The sequence below is a fragment of the Gorilla gorilla genome, chromosome 22 (assembly GCF_029281585.2).
Source record: "Gorilla gorilla gorilla isolate KB3781 chromosome 22, NHGRI_mGorGor1-v2.1_pri, whole genome shotgun sequence".
Taxonomy (NCBI): Eukaryota; Metazoa; Chordata; class Mammalia; order Primates; family Hominidae; genus Gorilla; species Gorilla gorilla.
In genome coordinates, this window is record NC_073246.2 from 22,370,822 (window position 1) to 22,387,871 (window position 17,050).

Here is a 17,050-nt window from a genome sequence, read left to right on the forward strand (position 1 = left end):
TATTTTTCCTTGCTTTTTTTTATAGGGTTAAGTTTTTTAGTATTTGAGAAAAAAATGTATAAAAGATGTCTTTCTGAAGCAAACAAAGTAGTCTATTAAAAAAAGGCCCCATCTACTTTATTTTTTTCTCCAGAAATGCTGGGATTGCTGGCATTCTTTTTAGTCTTCCTTTTTCTTCTATTTGTTGATGTAAACATGCTCTCCATATTTCCATGAGCCACGTCTCACATATTATAAAAGGGCATGCTAAATATAATTAAAAGTAGAGGCAGAAGCATTACCAGCAAAAGAGTGGGTAGCACTAAAGCACAATATTAATATCCACAGTGAAATGTCATTGAGTCATCAAGGTTTGTGCCATATGGATCTGTGGCTTAACTCATCCCCAAAGACTGAATTGATTTGCAATTACAGCATAATTTGGGGTTAAAGAAAAAAATGTAAAAATGGTAGTTAGTCATCAATTAGGATCACATTTTACTGTGCTGAAAGTTATTTAATAAAAGATGATAAGAGCAGGAACCGGCATCCAGGAACAGAGCCGTTTGCTCCTCCCTCAGAATGGAGACCAGAAATCAGATATTTATGCCCAAGAAAAGCAGGATTTCATTCGGCACTTCTCCCAGATCTTTAGAGTGCTGACTGAGGATGAGATGGGGCACCCACAGACAGGAGATGCTATTGCCCAGCTCAAGGAGGTCCTGGAGTACAACGCCAGTGGAGGCAAGTATCAGCAGGCTTTGAGAGTGCTAGTAGCATTCAGGAAGCTGATAGAGCCAAGGGAACACGATGCTGATGGTCTCTAGCGGGCCCTGCTGTGGGATGGTGTGTGGAACTGCTGCAAACTTTCTTCCTGGTGGCAGGTGACATCACAGATTCATCTCTCACCCAACGGGGACGGATCTGCTGGTATCAGAAGCCAGGCGTAGGTTTGGATGCCATCAGTGATGCTATCCTTCTGGAAGCATATATCTACCGCCTGCTGAAGCGCTATTGCTGGGAGCAGCCCTGTTACCTGAACCTGCTGAAGCTCTTCCTGCAGAGTTCCTATCAGACTGAGACTGGGCGGACCCATTTCCTGCATCAGGACTTACTTTGGTCGTGGATGAATAATATTGAAGATATATGCTTAAAATACTTCTAACATCAGAATTTGTGCATGTGTTTTCTTCCCCAAGAAAGCTATAAATAGCAAAAATTTTGCTGTAAGCTTACCTATGTCCTCTCTCCTTCTCCCCTCCCCTAAAACTCAAAGGAATGTTAAAAGCCCGTTTCTCTGTGAGCGTTGGACCTTATCTATGCTCCCAATTCCAATTCCTTGTAAACATACTTTGTAAAGTCCTGTAAAATCCTGTCTCCTTTGCCATGACACTGCAAGGTCATAAAGTAGATGAAACCTAAGTTACAATTCTGGTTTTCCTTAAAATCTAAGATATGTCACAAAATAATTTACTGCCTTTGTTTCTCGCTCTGGTAACATCTTCCCTCTGCACCTATTTCCCGCCTATTTAAAAGGTGATCGAAAAATCTAACACTGTCTACCCACTTGGGACCCCTTCCATGCTATGGAAGCTTTGTACTGTCACTCTGCTCAAAAAAGCCTACAGTTTTGTTTTGTTTTTTTTTTTCTCTCAGTCGTGCCGCAGGCTGCCGCCACACCAGTTCTTTGGCGTTGCTAAGGCAAGAACCTTTGGCGTTACATAATGAGTATGGGTTTAGACAAAGCCATAGGTAGCAAATGATAATGAAGAGAGAAATGTGAGTTTAGCAGAAAATGACATGATTAAAAAGTCCGTATTTGGTTTAACAAGATTGGTCCCTTCTGTGACCATGAATATTTTCACACCATTGTAATTTCTGCTTAATGCCAGAGAAATGCTACAGAAACTTAAAAAAAAAAAAGGCAGTGGAGATTAAGGAAAGGATTGAGGGCAGGGGTGAGAGAATATCTTCTTGGAGAAGTTTGTATTTCAGGCATACATTTAGAAATACGTAGGTTAAAAGGTAGGTTGGTGGGGCTTTGACAAGAGCTTCCCAGAATGAAATACATGGAAGTAAGTTTCTAGTTGTATGTTCAGGAAAGTAGACTTAATTTGATGCAAATAAAATGTGGGACATAGGGAAGAAAGAAATTTCTTTATAAATATTTTAAATAGTTTTGCATATATAGAAATGACACGGCTCATCAAAGCATTTAAAAATACTTATTACATACTTTGAAGGGCAATTTCTTCACGTGTTTGGCAAGGCAAGATATTTTCCATTGTCATTAACTTTCATGTGATAGAAAAACTAATCTGTGCCCAATTTAGAGGGTTTTTTTTTTGTTAGCCATTATAAAGTCATTAAGAAAGTGTTCAGAATGTATTGAATAAGTGAATTTTAAGAAAGTGTTTGAAACCAAAAAGAGTAGGCCTGCGGGGGGGGGGGGGGGGGGGGGGGGGAAGGAGATTGCTACTTGCCACAGATAAAATGGAGAATTACATCAATAAGTATGTTGTAGAATGCCATAAAGATTATGACATCTATCTTTAGGGCAAGGCAATAGAAGAATATAACATTTTTTTATAAAGAACATCAAGAAGGAATTTTACACTTAAATTAATAGACAAGTGATTACCTGGTGAAAATGATATTTAAAGTGAAGAGAAAGTGACTTTTTCAGAAATGTCAAAAGCTCTGGAAAAATTAATAAATTGACTCTTATTTGAGAAGTCAGCGAATCTCTCAACAAGAGGTTTAAAATCAAGAGACCATTCAGAATGAAGCTGTGACTTAAATGGCAAATGTCTAAGAGAGAAAGAAGCGGGAAGTGATTACAGTAATTGACACAGCATTGTCCTTAAAGGCTATCTTGGCAGTTCTGGGAATGACTCAACAGATAAAGGGTAAGTTATAAAATATTACGCAGCTCTTGTGTTGAGAATGGTATTCCAGCATTAGGAAAAAAAATACCTGGCAAAAAATGATAGGTGATAAAAATTCTCACATTCACAGGGAAATTAACCTGTTTGGCATTTTTCCTATATGGTGAGTTAGCAGCATTGAAGTTAAAATAAATTAGATATGTAAGCCCAGGAGAAGTTATAGATGAAATGTTAATTGAAGTTAATCATGACATTCACATATATGATGTATACTCTTTAGGTTCAATGACTTTTTTTTTCCAGGCAATTCTCCTGCCTAAGCATCCCAAGAAGCTGGGATTACAGGTGCCTGCCACAGTGTGTTCCTAATTTCTTTTTTTTTTTTATACTTCTGGGATACATGTGTCTGGGATACATGTATCTGGGATACATTCTGGGATACAGAACGTGCAGGCTTGTTACATAGGTATACACGTGCCGTGGTGGTTTGCTGCACCCGTCAACCCATCATCTTCATTAGGTATTTCTCCTAATGCAATCTCTCCCCTAGCCCCCCACCCCCCAACAGGCCCCAGTCAGTGATGTTCCCCTCTCTGTGTCCATGTGTTCTCATTGTTCAACTCCTAAGTATGAGTGAGAACATGCAGCGTTTGCTTTTCTGTTCCTGTGTTAGTTTGCTGAGAATGATGGTTTCCAGCTTCATCCATGTCCCTGCAAAGGACATGAACTCATCCTTTTTTATGGGTGCTTAGTATTCCATGGTGTATATGTGCCACATTTTCTTTATCTAGTCTAACATTGATGGGCATTTGGGTTGGTTTCAAGTTTTTGCTATTGTGAATAGTGCTGCAATAAACATTCGTGTCTTTACAGCATGTGTCTTTATAGTAGAATGATATCTAATCTTTTGGGTATATACCCAGTAATGGGATTGCTGGGTCAAATGGTATTTCTGGTTCTAGATCCTTGAGGAATCGCCACACTCTTCCACAATGGTTGATCTAATTTACACTCCCACCAACAGTGTAAAAGCATTCCTATTTCTCCACATCCTCTCCAGCATCTGTTGTTTCCTGATTTTTTGATGATTGCCATTCTAACAAGTGTGAGATGGTATCTCATTGTGGATTTGATTGGCATTTCTCTAATGACCAGTGATGATGAGCTTTTTTTTCATATGTTTGTTGGCCACATAAATGTCTTCTTTTGAGAAGTGTCTGTTCATATCCTTTGCCCACTTTTTGATGGGGTTGTTTTTTTTCTTGTAAATTTGTTTAAGTTCCTTGTAGATTCTGGATATTAGCCCTTTGTCAGATGGATAGATTGCAAAAATTTTCTCGTATTCTGTAGGTTGCCTGTTCACTCTGATGATAGTTTCTTTTGCTATGCAGAAGCTCTTTAGTTTAATCAGATCCCATTTGTCAATTTTTGCTTTAGTTGCAATTGTTATTGGTGTTTTAGTCATGAAGACTTTGCTCATGCCTATGTCCTGAATGGTATTGCCTAGATTTTCTTCTAGGGTTTTTATGGTTTTAGGTCTTACCTCTAACTCTTTAGTCCATCTTGAGTTAATTTTTGTTTAAGGGGTAAGGAAGGGGTCCAGTTTCAGTTTTTTGTGTATGGCTAGCCAGTTTTCCCAGCACCATTTGTTAAATAGGGAATCCTTTCCCCATTGCTTGTTTTTGTCAGGTTTTTCAAAGATCAGATATTTGTAGATGTTGTGTGTTATTTCTGAGGTCTCTGTTCTGTTCCATTGGTCTATATATGTTTTGGTACCAGTACCATGCTGTTGTGGTTACTGTAGCCTTGCAGTATAGTTTGAAGTCAGGTAGCGTGATGCCTCCAGCTTTGTTCTTTTTGCTTAGGATTGTCTTGACTATACGGGCTCTTTTTTGGTTCCATATGAAATTTAAAGTAATCACTTCCTCTTTAACACCCCAACTACAGAATACTTAAACATGTTTAACAGCATTTAGCACATTCTGCTTTCTATTAAAGCAATCTAGGTGGTAAAGTCTAGTCAATAAAAGGCCACAGGGATGAACCTGTAATCTCACAAACCAGGAGTGTCTTTGTAGGATTTGGCTTTCCATGGGATGATTTTGAGAAAGGTTTAAGAAAATATCAGTTTTGGATGATTCACTTTTTCTCAGACAGGATTAGAATTGGGGATTAATTTGGCATTGGGTGCCTGCATAAAGTGAGGATGGTGTAGTAATTGGGTATCTCCAGTTATAAACACAAGAAGCATGATAGAGCTGGGAATGTGATTGTAGGAAAGCAATAGTCACTCCAAAAGGAGATCCTCATGACATGAATATGGAAGAAACAATATTTCCTGTTAATGTAGTAGCCACTGTGTTCTTTTATTATTATTATTCTATATTTATTTTTAAATTTTCATTGTTGGTGTTTTTTTAATAATTAGAGTTTTATTTCTCTCCTTTTTTTTTTTTTTTACTTTAAGTTCTGGGATACATGTACAGAATGTGTAGGTTTTTTACATAGGTATACACGTACCATGGTGGTTTGCTGCATCTATAAACCCATTATCTAGGTTTTAAGCCCTGCATGCATTAGGTATTTGTACTAATGCTCTCCCTCCCCGGCCCCTCACCCCCCGACAGGCCCGCAGTGTGTGTTGTTTCCCTCCCTGTGTCCATGCGTTTTCATTGTTCAACTCCAATTATAAGTGCGAACATGTAGTGTTTGGTTGTCTGTTCCTGTGTTAGTTTGGTGAGAATCATGGCTTCTAGCTTCATCCATATCCCTGCAAAGGACATAAACTCATTCTTTTTTATGGTTGTATAGTATTCCATGGTGTATATATGCCACATTTTTTAAATCCAGTCTATCATTGATGGGCATTTGGTTTGGTTTGAAGTCTTTGCTATTGTAAATAGTGCTGCAATAAACATATGTGTGCATGTGTCTTTATAGTAGAATGATTTATAATCCTTTGGTTATATACCTGGTGATGGGATTGCTGAGTGAAATGGTATTTCTGGTTCTAGATCCTTGAGGAATCGCTACACTGTCTTCTGCAATGGTTGAACTAATTTACACTCCCACCAACAGCGTAAAAGCATTCCTATTTCTCCACAGCCTCATCAGAATCTATTGTTTCCTGACTTTATAATAATCACCATTCTGAGTGGCATGAGATGGCTTCTTATTGTAGCTGTTGTTTTCTATGCCTGTCCACCCCATCTCCCCTCTAGCCTGATTAATGAGAGAGCTTTTTGTCTTTTTCAGTCCAAGCTTATTTTTATTTTCATTTTCAAACAGTGTTTAGCAGTGTTCCATGTGCGTACTATTGGCCCTATTACTTGTGTGTAGGAATATTGTTTGTTCAACTTTTTCAGGGGAAATGATATAACCAATTGGTCAAAAGGAAGTTCTATAATTACATGGGTTCCAGTCCAGGTTCCTCTAATTTGCAATTTTTTGAATAATTTACTTCCCTGCGCTATCCACTCAGAAAGAAAATGAGAATAATAATACAATAGCTCATAATCTTGTATTGAATAATGGAAGTAATAATTTATAAATTGTGTTGCATAGCGATTAGCCCTTACAAGCCTTCAAAAAGCATCACATGATATTTCATTATTCCTATATAGTTCCTACTACAAAGACCTATACATAACACTTATAATCACAGGAAAATAAAAGAGAAAAATATACCCTGTTATCAAAACTCTAAGACTATTACTATTTTATTGTGATATACTTACTTTCAGGTATATAATCAGGGATCATTTCCCATTTATTGCTTATAAAATCCAGTTACAAACATATATTTTAAAAATATTTTTAAATGTTTTACTATTTGTCATAATTTCTTTAGGGGTGATTTTCTGAAGGAGAATGGTTATTTGAAATAATGTGTCTATATGATTAAATTACATAAAAATATATTATTGGAAATTAAGTGTTTCTTGTTTGTTTTCGATGAACACAGTTGAAATTTGTGAGGGAAAGTAAAAACACTAAGAAAAAAATGTAATAGAAATGGATCCTTTTCCTCAATGTGATTACCTAAATAATTTATCCTTTAGGATACCCCCAGTATATATAAATGTACTTCTTGCACTTGAACTGTGCCAGAAATACTTATTGCTATATAGGAAGTGCTCAAGATCATTGAATTAAGCAATTGAAAAAAATTTGTACCACCCTGTTTGTTCAAAAGCAGTGAAATTTAACAGACTCACGAGACCAAGGGCTGTGGCACAGAGAGACATTTAAGTCATAGATGATCTTCAAGAAGTTCAGAATCTTGTAAATAAACTAAAATTTATCATGTAGTTTTGTCATCCAGGAATATTTCCAAACCGTTCAAATGGCTGAAATTGTATCTTCAAAGAAAGGCAGAGAGTGAGAAGGTTGGCAGGGGCGGGGGTGGCAAGAGAGAGAGAGATAAAGAGAGAGAGAGAGACAGAGAGAAATAAGGAGGAAGAAAGAAGGGAAAAGTGCATGATCACTCTGGCAGAAACTTAGTAGGGGTGTACTCATTTGTGAAAATTGACATTTTCAAACATGTCCTACTTGTGAATCGTACATTTTACCTGATTCATTAACTCCATGTTACAGCAGCAGATATCCCGAGAGATGGAGATTTAGCCCTCTCTTATATTCTTGCATCACAAGGAACTATTAGGTTGGTACAAAAGTAACTGTGGTTTTTGCCATTATAATATAAAGAAAAAGCTGGAACATCCTTGCCACCTATCACTATTGTTCGGATATTTCAAAGGGGCAGTTTTTTATTCTTGAAGGTAAAAGTTATTTATCAAGTAATTTGATAAATTATCTAGAAGAGATATGGAAAACAAAAATAAATAGAATCAAATCTACTTGGAAAACACACAACACTGTCTTGTTTTTACATATATTAAATACATTATTTTTATATACATTAAAATAATTTTGTTTTTTAAGTGAAGGAATACTTCAGTTCAAGAGTTCTGAAGCAAGGCTGCCTGGGTTTGAACGCCTACAACCATGTCTACTATGTTTTATCAAATTGAATACATTAGTTTTTAATGGGCATCATTACTCTACATACTATTGCCCACCCACCTGCAAATGACTTGTAGGATTACAATTATTTCAAGATGTATATTGAGTTCAGAGATGTAGTGATTTGGAAAAAAAATGTGCATACTACAGTTAATGAAATATGGCAGTAGCAGAATGGGCAAATCACGTCATCTACATAAATCTGAGCTTTTTTATTTTCAAAAAAGGGTGACAATAAAAGTACCCACCTATTTAAACTGTTTTGATGATTAAATAATAAAGTTCACATAAAGCACTTAGAAAATTGCAAGGCACACATTAAATTTATTAGCTGGAATAAAAGCCTAAATCATTATGACTTTTTTTTTTTTTTAAAAAAGCAATATTTTAACTAAAAAAAAAGAAACAAAGAAGCATATCTTTTTCATATAATGGTTTTCCTGGGAGGCAGTAGCAAACATCTGGGATAATATGCGTGCTGCACAGTGGTCACTGGAGTCCAGTTCCATCAAGTGAGGAACCAGAAAGACAGTATATGGAAGAGGTCACAGTCTTACAGAGTCAGACCCCAAAGTAGCTCATTGCCATTCACTTTCCCAAGGGATGATTTAATTTTATTTGTCTATGTCTACTTCTAAGGTGGGCTGAGAAATGAATTCTCTAGCCAGAAAGCCATATGCCTAGAAGCAACCCTATTCCTAGGTAAAAACAGGAGAATGGATTTAGCGGAGAGCTAAAAAATTCTGCCACAGTACAAGTATACAGTCAATAAATATCAGCTATTGTTATTACTTCTAGCTCCAATCAAAAAGATTGATGAAATGAGAAAATGCTGCATTCATTTAATAAAATTATAATGTATGAAAGGATTGTTCCTACCTAAAACATAAGATATCAAAATTTCATGTGTGACATTTTAAGTATATTGTGTTTTTAGTATTTTATCGACACATCATCTTTTAATGAAGACACAAGTGTAACTAGATCTCATTTTTTACCACTTGGCGATAAGAACAAGGCATATTTCCACTGCATTATTTGGTCATTTTCATAGTCATCTAGAAACGGGCAGCTGTGCCTCTTAGATTTTCTATACATTATTTGGAAATACATTAGAAAATGTTCAATGATACTGGCGCAGGATTTTTCTCGACCTCTTTGCCGTACTCCCAACAGGGGCTCTCCGTCTACTTGACCCACTGTGCTCAGCCCCTTGTGGGAAGGAGCAGGTGAACGAGTGAGTGGGGGATCTGGCCAGCTGCTCTAGGCACTGACACAGGAGCATGCTCCATGAGGGGCCCATGGCCAGACCAGGTGTGTCACCTGAAGGGGAATGTGACGGCATCCAGGTGAGGGTGCCCACGACCCCGAAACCCCACAGTGGGTGTTAAAGTACTCTTTTAGTTCTGCCACCGCAGTCTGATGGACGGTGGTGTGTTAGCAGCTCAGCTGGCCCTTTGCCTCGTTGCATGGGGCAGCTGCCTTCCACTGGCAAGGGCAAAGGGCCAATGTGACAGCCTTTTTGGATACCCATACTCAGTGATTCCCAAGCTCTTGACCAACATACAAGAAGAATGAGCTCACAGGGGCAATTTAAGGATGGTGAAGGTGTTTAATTTCATTGAGTGATGAAAAGGGCTTTCAGTGCAGAGGGGAGCTGGAGAGGGAGTGGGAAGGGCAGGTTATCTTCTCCAAAGTCAGGGTGTCTCTTCCATGAAGTCAGGCTTTCTCCCTCTCTACTGACTGAGTCTGGGGTCTTTATAGGCACAGGGAGGGGAGTGTGTGCTGATTGGTTTGTGAGTATGCAAAAAATGTTAACTTGATGACACCACTCAAAGGTGGGCACAACACTGTAGAAAAAACAATTAGGAAATGGTGGGGATATGTAAAACAGGTGGAAGGTGGGGATCAATCCGAGGAAAGCATGCCACACGGGAGTACACGTTTTCAATCCAGTCTGAGGAGGTCTGAGGATTTAACTTGTAGTTTGGGTGTCAGGCTTTAAACTGTCTTCAGCTTGGAGGTGGGATTTCACTGGGTACCCGCCCCTATCTGCCTAGGCATTTGGCTGCCTTCTGTTGCTATCAGTATTTTCTTGTAGTTAAAGCTTATTTTACCTATGCATTTTATATAAATAGTATGGTCACAGTAATTCTGTAATAATGGAATCAAAATCTATTTATTTCAACAACAACAAAAAAACATCACCATGCTGCATATAGAGGACAGTTTCTGTCTTTCATACCTCATGGGAAACATAGAGTAGTTGCTTCACCATGTTTCTGTAAAATAATCTTTAAAATGCTTGAAGAATTCATTCCTTGGAATGCAGGAGCTTAGCAAGAAAGCCTTTTTTTCTAATCCTCTCTGTTTCTCTGCATTTGGTTTACACTTTTATTAATCTGTGGTACCTGACACTTCATTGAATCTCTACCTTTCCATTTTGCTGAGCTTTAGACCCACTGCCAATCTTGAGTAATTATTTTTCTATACATCAGCTGTTCCGATTCACAAGCAGGCTCTTCTTATGAAGTCTGTCAACCTTGAGAAATTGTTTTGAATAAAGCAATTCTTTATTCCTACCAATATTCCTTATTTCTATCCGATATTATACTGATCTGTAGAAAAATGTGCCTTCAACTTATATTCTGCTGGTGCTTTAATTCAGTTCAAACAATATTGTTGTTAAACAATATTTTCTCATGAACAATTGTTTTTACTATTCCTCCTTTTGAAGTCAATCCATCATTAAACATTGTTTACGCTTAAGGGAAAAATTTACTAGATTAAACTCATCCACCTAAGTTGAAATACTATGAACAAAAGATACATATTAAATATTAACTTTTAAACAATTTTTGATTCAAATCTATTTGGCTTTGAAATTGCTGGAATACTCTGCCTATTGTTGGAACACTATGTAATCTTCATCCAATGAATGTTTTATTTCTTAAGATTTTAATGAAAATCTCCACATATATACATATATATATATATATATATAAATTAACCTAAAATTTTAAAAGTCAGTTTTCTGAATAAACTAGAATGATTTTGTAATTGAGCTTATTCTGCAACTGGCAGTTCAATCCAGAATCTGTGCAGGAATTAAAGTCAATGTGAATCTTTCAATTTCTTTAGTTACTTTGTGTATAAAACCAGATACACAAAACGTAAAATACTATTGGCCATAAAGAGGGATGTTAAATAACGTATATTTCTTAAAAAAGAAAAACAACACTGGCACTGGTGTCTTGAAAATTCTCCCTGTTTTTCTGACTCTTTCTAAAAATACAAGACATGTTAAGCATATTCTGAATTCCTCAACACAGTGTATGAGACCACAACCCTCAAATGGTAGGATCAAGCCTGATAAAGCATTCTCTGCACTAAGTACTAAGCAATTTGTTTAAGATGTAGCTCATTTCTCACAGCTCATTAGCTCACTGAATGATTTTGTCAAAATTATGAAGGCAAAGTGGGTTTATATTCCTAGGGTGCATCTATTCTTCTTCTAGTCATGTAATTTCCACCTTTACCACTTGGTCTCAGAGCAAACAGCCTTTTCACTAATGAAAGTATTTTGAAGCATTGCTAAAGAAAGACATAATGAGGATATATACTGAGTCAGTTAAAGAAATAGAGGAGACTTAAGAAACTGCATACTGAGAAAAAGACTTACACAAACACTTAACCCAAGAGCTCTCTCTGGGCTTCACGGTTTTGCTACTTTATTTAGAAAAGATAATGTGAATAGACAAAGAATTACGCCAGGGTTTAAGTTCATCTTGTAGCAAAGGAGCATCCACGTGTTTCTGTGGTTCTAAATCACAAAACTATTTTTATATGGTTTCGTTAGACTGCTGTGTGTAGAATCAATTTACAGCAGGGACCTAAAAGCAAGGCGTTTAAATGATTCTTTGAGAATGATTCCTGTATCATGTAGCTTGGGGAGGTGGCTATTAATGATAAAGAGAAATGGAGAGAAGTAACAAAACAAGTATATAAAGATATAGATTTTTATAAATAGAATTATTCAAGCTAAGTCTTATGAAACTATTTCACCCTCTTGAAAAGCACATATATGTGTGAAAATATAAAATTATTCCAGTTTGTGTTGTGTGCATTTACAAAATAAATTCCACATAACTTCATTTATATATATGCATATAAGTTAAATATGTACTTGGAAGAAAATGTAAAAAAAAGAACATATATAAGTACAATTTACTGAAGGTCAAATCAAAATAAAATCAACATATTACCCAACTGTAACGTGAAGGGTAGAAATTGAAGGGCTACTTTAAAATGAAACATCTAATAGATCAAAAAACAAAGGCAATTTGCTGAAAGTTCCAAAATACATCAAAAATAGTGAAAACATTTGTTGTATATATAGGAAAACTACTGACTATGGGTATTTTTTAATGGTAATTCCTAATTCTTCAAGGATATGACAAACCTAATTTGGAACATCAATGTGTAATATGATTGTACATGAAGTGAAAACACAGCTAAAAAATGAACAAATTAAACATCAGAAAATTGCCCCCAAAGAATAAGTCACATAAGTTATTTAATTTGTGTTGCATGAACTTATATTTTTACATAAAAATATGAAGGGAATAAAACATATAGTATATTTTTTTTTCTAAATGGGATTGAATAACTGCCTTGGTAGGAACACTCTACATTCGAATATTAATTACAATATTAAATTGATCTGTTGAAAAATGTGCCCTCAACTTATATTCTGCTGGGTTTTAATTCAGTTCAAACAATATCGTTGCCAAACAATATTTTCTCATGAACAATTGTTTTTACTATTCCTCCTTTTGAAGTCAATCCATCATTAAACATTGTTTATGGTTAAGTGAATAATTTACCAGATTAAACTCATCCACCTAAGTTGAAATACCATGTTCTCAAAGAGAATAAAAGGTACATATTAAATACTATTTTTAAAAAAATTTTGATTAAAATCTATTTGGCTTTGAAATTGCTGAAGCACTCTTGCTTATTGTAGGAACACTACTTATAATCTTCATGCAAGGAATTTTTTATTTCTTTAGATTTAAAACCAAATCGCCACCCATACATATGAAATTAATCTAAAATTTTGAAAGCCATTTTTCTGAATAAACTAGAATGATTTTGTAATTGAGCTTACTCTGCAAATGGCAATTCAGTCCAGAATTTGTGCAGGAATTAAGGTCAATATTTCTCTGACACTTTAATTTCTGTTCATTTTTGTTTTTACGACGTTTTTATTTCCTCTGGTAAAATTAATAAAATTCATGCATTGTTGAACACTTGTACTCTGTTGGACCAATTAATTTTGAACTTTAAAATATGAAATGAGCACCTTTTGTTGTACTGTGACTATATTTCTATAAAAATTCACTTACTTTTAATTATAAAATTTTAGGCTATGTAATTAATGCATAAGAAGTAGATTGTCAGTCAAGTTAGAAGTCAACTGTTCTCAAATATTCAAAAGAGAAATTTTGAAGAACTTTAATACTTTGCATTTATCTATACATCTACATCCTATGGTGTATTGTATAAATATTATTGGCTTGCAAATATAAAAAAAAACCTCTTTTGTCAAAAGAATAGTAAATAAATTAATTATGTCTAAAATACACATAACCTGGTTTGAAATTCATCATAAGTTTTGAAATACATGATAGACTGTAATGCTTCCAAGGATACTGTAATCATTAATCATGTTCTCTACTTGCAGTATTTATCTGAAAATATTTCTTAAATCAATAGCTTGAAGAGACTTTTTGATAGTGATTATTAGTCATATTTGATTTTATCAAACAAGCACTGTTTCAATTTAAAAGCATTTAGATAGCTCTTACATGCCTAAATCATTATGTATAGTCTTTACGATTTACATTATAAAGTCTCCTAAACTAGGTAATCATTATCATGATAGCAATATATAAGATTACAAGGAGCAGATGGCCTAACATCTTTCAGCTTTCATTGGAAACATTTTAGCAAAAATATGTAGTTAAAATTTCTCAGTTATAAGAGATTGGTTTTCTGAAAATTTATGTTAATATTGATAAAATTCAATATAAAATTTACTAATTTTATCATGAATAGTTTTCAGTAAATCATTTCATGATTTTCAGAAAACACAGAGTACCATTTTCTAAATTATTTTATATGACTTGAAGGTTTTTGTTTTGTTTTAATATAAGCATTTAGAAGGTTTTCTCTCAGAAAAAAAAAAATCAATATATTCAGGGATATTTAGGCATCTCAAATGCTACATGTCAAAATCCAAGTAATAAAGTGGTGGAAAATTGTAAAATGTTATTTTAACGTTTTCTTATTTTGTGTAACACTCTTTTGACTAAGGACAGCTATAGAATGCAAAGTTAAGTGAAAGTAAAGATCAAATAACTAGCTCATTTTACTCAAGGGAAAAACAAATATATTATCTCACTATTGTGATCACGCAAGGATGGTTTCAGTCCCCAAGGATACCCTCCCAAGAGCTCATGTATTAGATAGCAATGTATTAAGATGACTATAAATGATAAACTTGACATTCTTTTAATGCTACTCCTACTGTAAATTTTTTTAAAAAGTGTTTGACTAGATCTTTCCCTGCTATCCCATTTTTTTATTGTTTTGCTTTTGTGTTTTGGATTTTTTTCTTCTACACTGCCAAGGTTGCAGTGAGACTGAAATAATTAATGGGGATGGTGAAAGTAGGTGGATACTTACATGATAATGGAATATCCTTTTAATTGTTTCTGAAACAATAACTTCCTGTCTTAATGAACATCATTTTTAACTCAATCACAGTACAAAGACAACAAAATCTTAAGCTTCAGAATTCATGTAATATATTGAATATACAAATGTCGCAATGTCATTTTTGTAGTAGTACTTTCTACTACTCCATTCCCAATATTCAGATATCATGATGTTGAGGTAACATGGAATGTATGTATGGGTGTCAGAAGCAGAGGTAGTGGTGACCTCATTGTGACCAAATTGTAGGCAATGTGTTCTCTCCTACATCTCTTTGCCGTGTCACAAATATGCTAATGTAACAGTATCAGGGAAGACGAGCATATTAAAATTCTTACATCTATTATTTGATTTCTAATATTATTAATTGACTCACAGCAAGTTGTGATTCGTTTCCATTCATCCATATATTCTTTCACTTATTCATACATAATATTTATTAAGCACTTTTTCTTTGTCTGCCATTGTACCCTGGGAGTAAAAAGGTGAACAACAACAACAAAAAAAACACTACTTGCCTTCATAGAGCTGACAATTTAGGGAGGAGACAAAAATACGCTCAATAATGCTCAAAATAAATATGTAACCAAAAAATGGAAAAGTAAGAAATGGTGGAAGAACAGTATTTAACCTAGTGTGAGGAAGAAAAGAAAGTTCTCTCCAATGAAACCTATAAAACGATCGTGAAGAATGAATAGATTAAAAAAGTGAAAGCACATTTAGATAAAGACAATGCCAGACAGAGATAAGATGGAGTGTGCTATGTTCGTGGAAATAAATGCAAGCCAGGGAGGATGAAACAAAAAGAATAAAGAAAGAGTGGAGGGAGAGGAGGTTGGAGACAGTAGCGAAGTACAGATCATCCTGGGCCATTCTAATGGCAAGGACTGTGTCCGGAATTTATTCCTTCTGGTGGGTTCTTGGTCTCATTGACTTTAAGAATGAAGCCCCAGACCCTCGGGGTGAGTGAGTGTTATAGCTCTTAGGGACCCAAAGAGTAAGCAGCAGTAACATTTATTGTCAAGAGCAAAAGTACATACGTACCACAATCCGGAAGGTAACCCAAGCGGATTGGCAGTGCTAGCTCTGGTGGCCAGCATTTATTCCCTTATTTGGCCCCACCCACATCCTGCTGATTGGTCCATTTTACTGAGTGCTGATTGGTCCATTTTACAGAGTGCTGATTGGTGTGTTTTTACAGAGTGCTGATTGGTGCATTTACAACCCTTTAGCTAGACACAGAAGTTCTCCAAGTCCCCACCCGACCCAGAAGCCCAGCTGGCTTCACCTCTCAGGACTTTGGTACCATATACTCATTTACAGTTTCCATGCGAGGGAATTATATTAAGCTTTCTTAATGACATTCTGATTACTTGTCCAGGTGTGTTGCGGCTTATTTCATTCACCCAGAAACTATTGAGTGATTACTTGGGATCCAGTGCTTTTTCAGCAAACCCAAATTAGTCACCCCAAAAAAGCAAATAATATAGACCAGAGGAACTAGTGTTGCTTACTCTCCTAGGGTATCAAGTGTTTCACAGTATAATGCATCCAAAAGGTAATGATTCATAAAATATCAATACTAATTGAGAAATACGGCAAAGTGAAGATTTATTCTACCTCAATTTCAAGTATTTGAAGGGACTGAGAGTCAAGATCATTTATAGTGCTTCTCTATGGTGACATTATTTTAATGGTGCCATTTAAATCCATTTTTGGTGCAATACAGTAATTCCTAAATGATAAATTACACTATTTAATATTTCAACAGAGACATTTGTTAGATATAGAGCTCCAATTTTTTAAATGAAGAGTTTAAAGATTTGCTTGCATCTTAAACTGAAATCCTGCATTAAATTAGTAATTTGTAAACTTACCATTTGATTTGTAAGAAATATCATATATTGATTGTAAAACAAATGTTATATGTTGTTTTTTAGATCCACTTAACTTTCTGTGTTCAGCAACTCCACGAAGAATCCACAACTTGAAAACAAAAGATGAAAAATGATGAGTTCACCTACATAGCTGTACTCTTAGTCCCAAACCAATAAACCTTTTGCCCTCTTTCTAATTTATCACATGTTTGTAAAAGAGATTTGCTTCTGGGGAGAACGTATTAAATAGGGAAGTTCATATTTGAAACATTTACATCATTTTCTTGCCCTCTTTCTGTTTACCAACAAAACAAAATGATATTTGGAAATGAATGATTTTGAGGAAATATTATGAGTATATATTAAAAGTTTTGACCTTTTTCTTATTTATATTATGGTTCAAATGAGTGCATTGTGAGCCAAATGCAAGATGGATCGAGAATGTTCTTGTCCAACTAGAATTTGTTAAGAGGCTCCAAATTGCCGTTAGGAATCAGAGTT

General features: G+C 35.2%; 1 protein-coding gene across 1 annotated transcript; it reads left to right on the plus strand.

Moving 5' to 3' along the window:
- Positions 1-506: 506 nt before the first annotated feature.
- On the plus strand, positions 507-1,735 carry LOC129529224 (farnesyl pyrophosphate synthase-like). Its single transcript, XM_055373612.1, is given in 4 exon segments — positions 507-810; positions 813-1,070; positions 1,284-1,320; positions 1,636-1,735. Coding segments are annotated over 4 exon segments (699 nt in total).
- Positions 1,736-17,050: the final 15,315 nt, after the last annotated feature.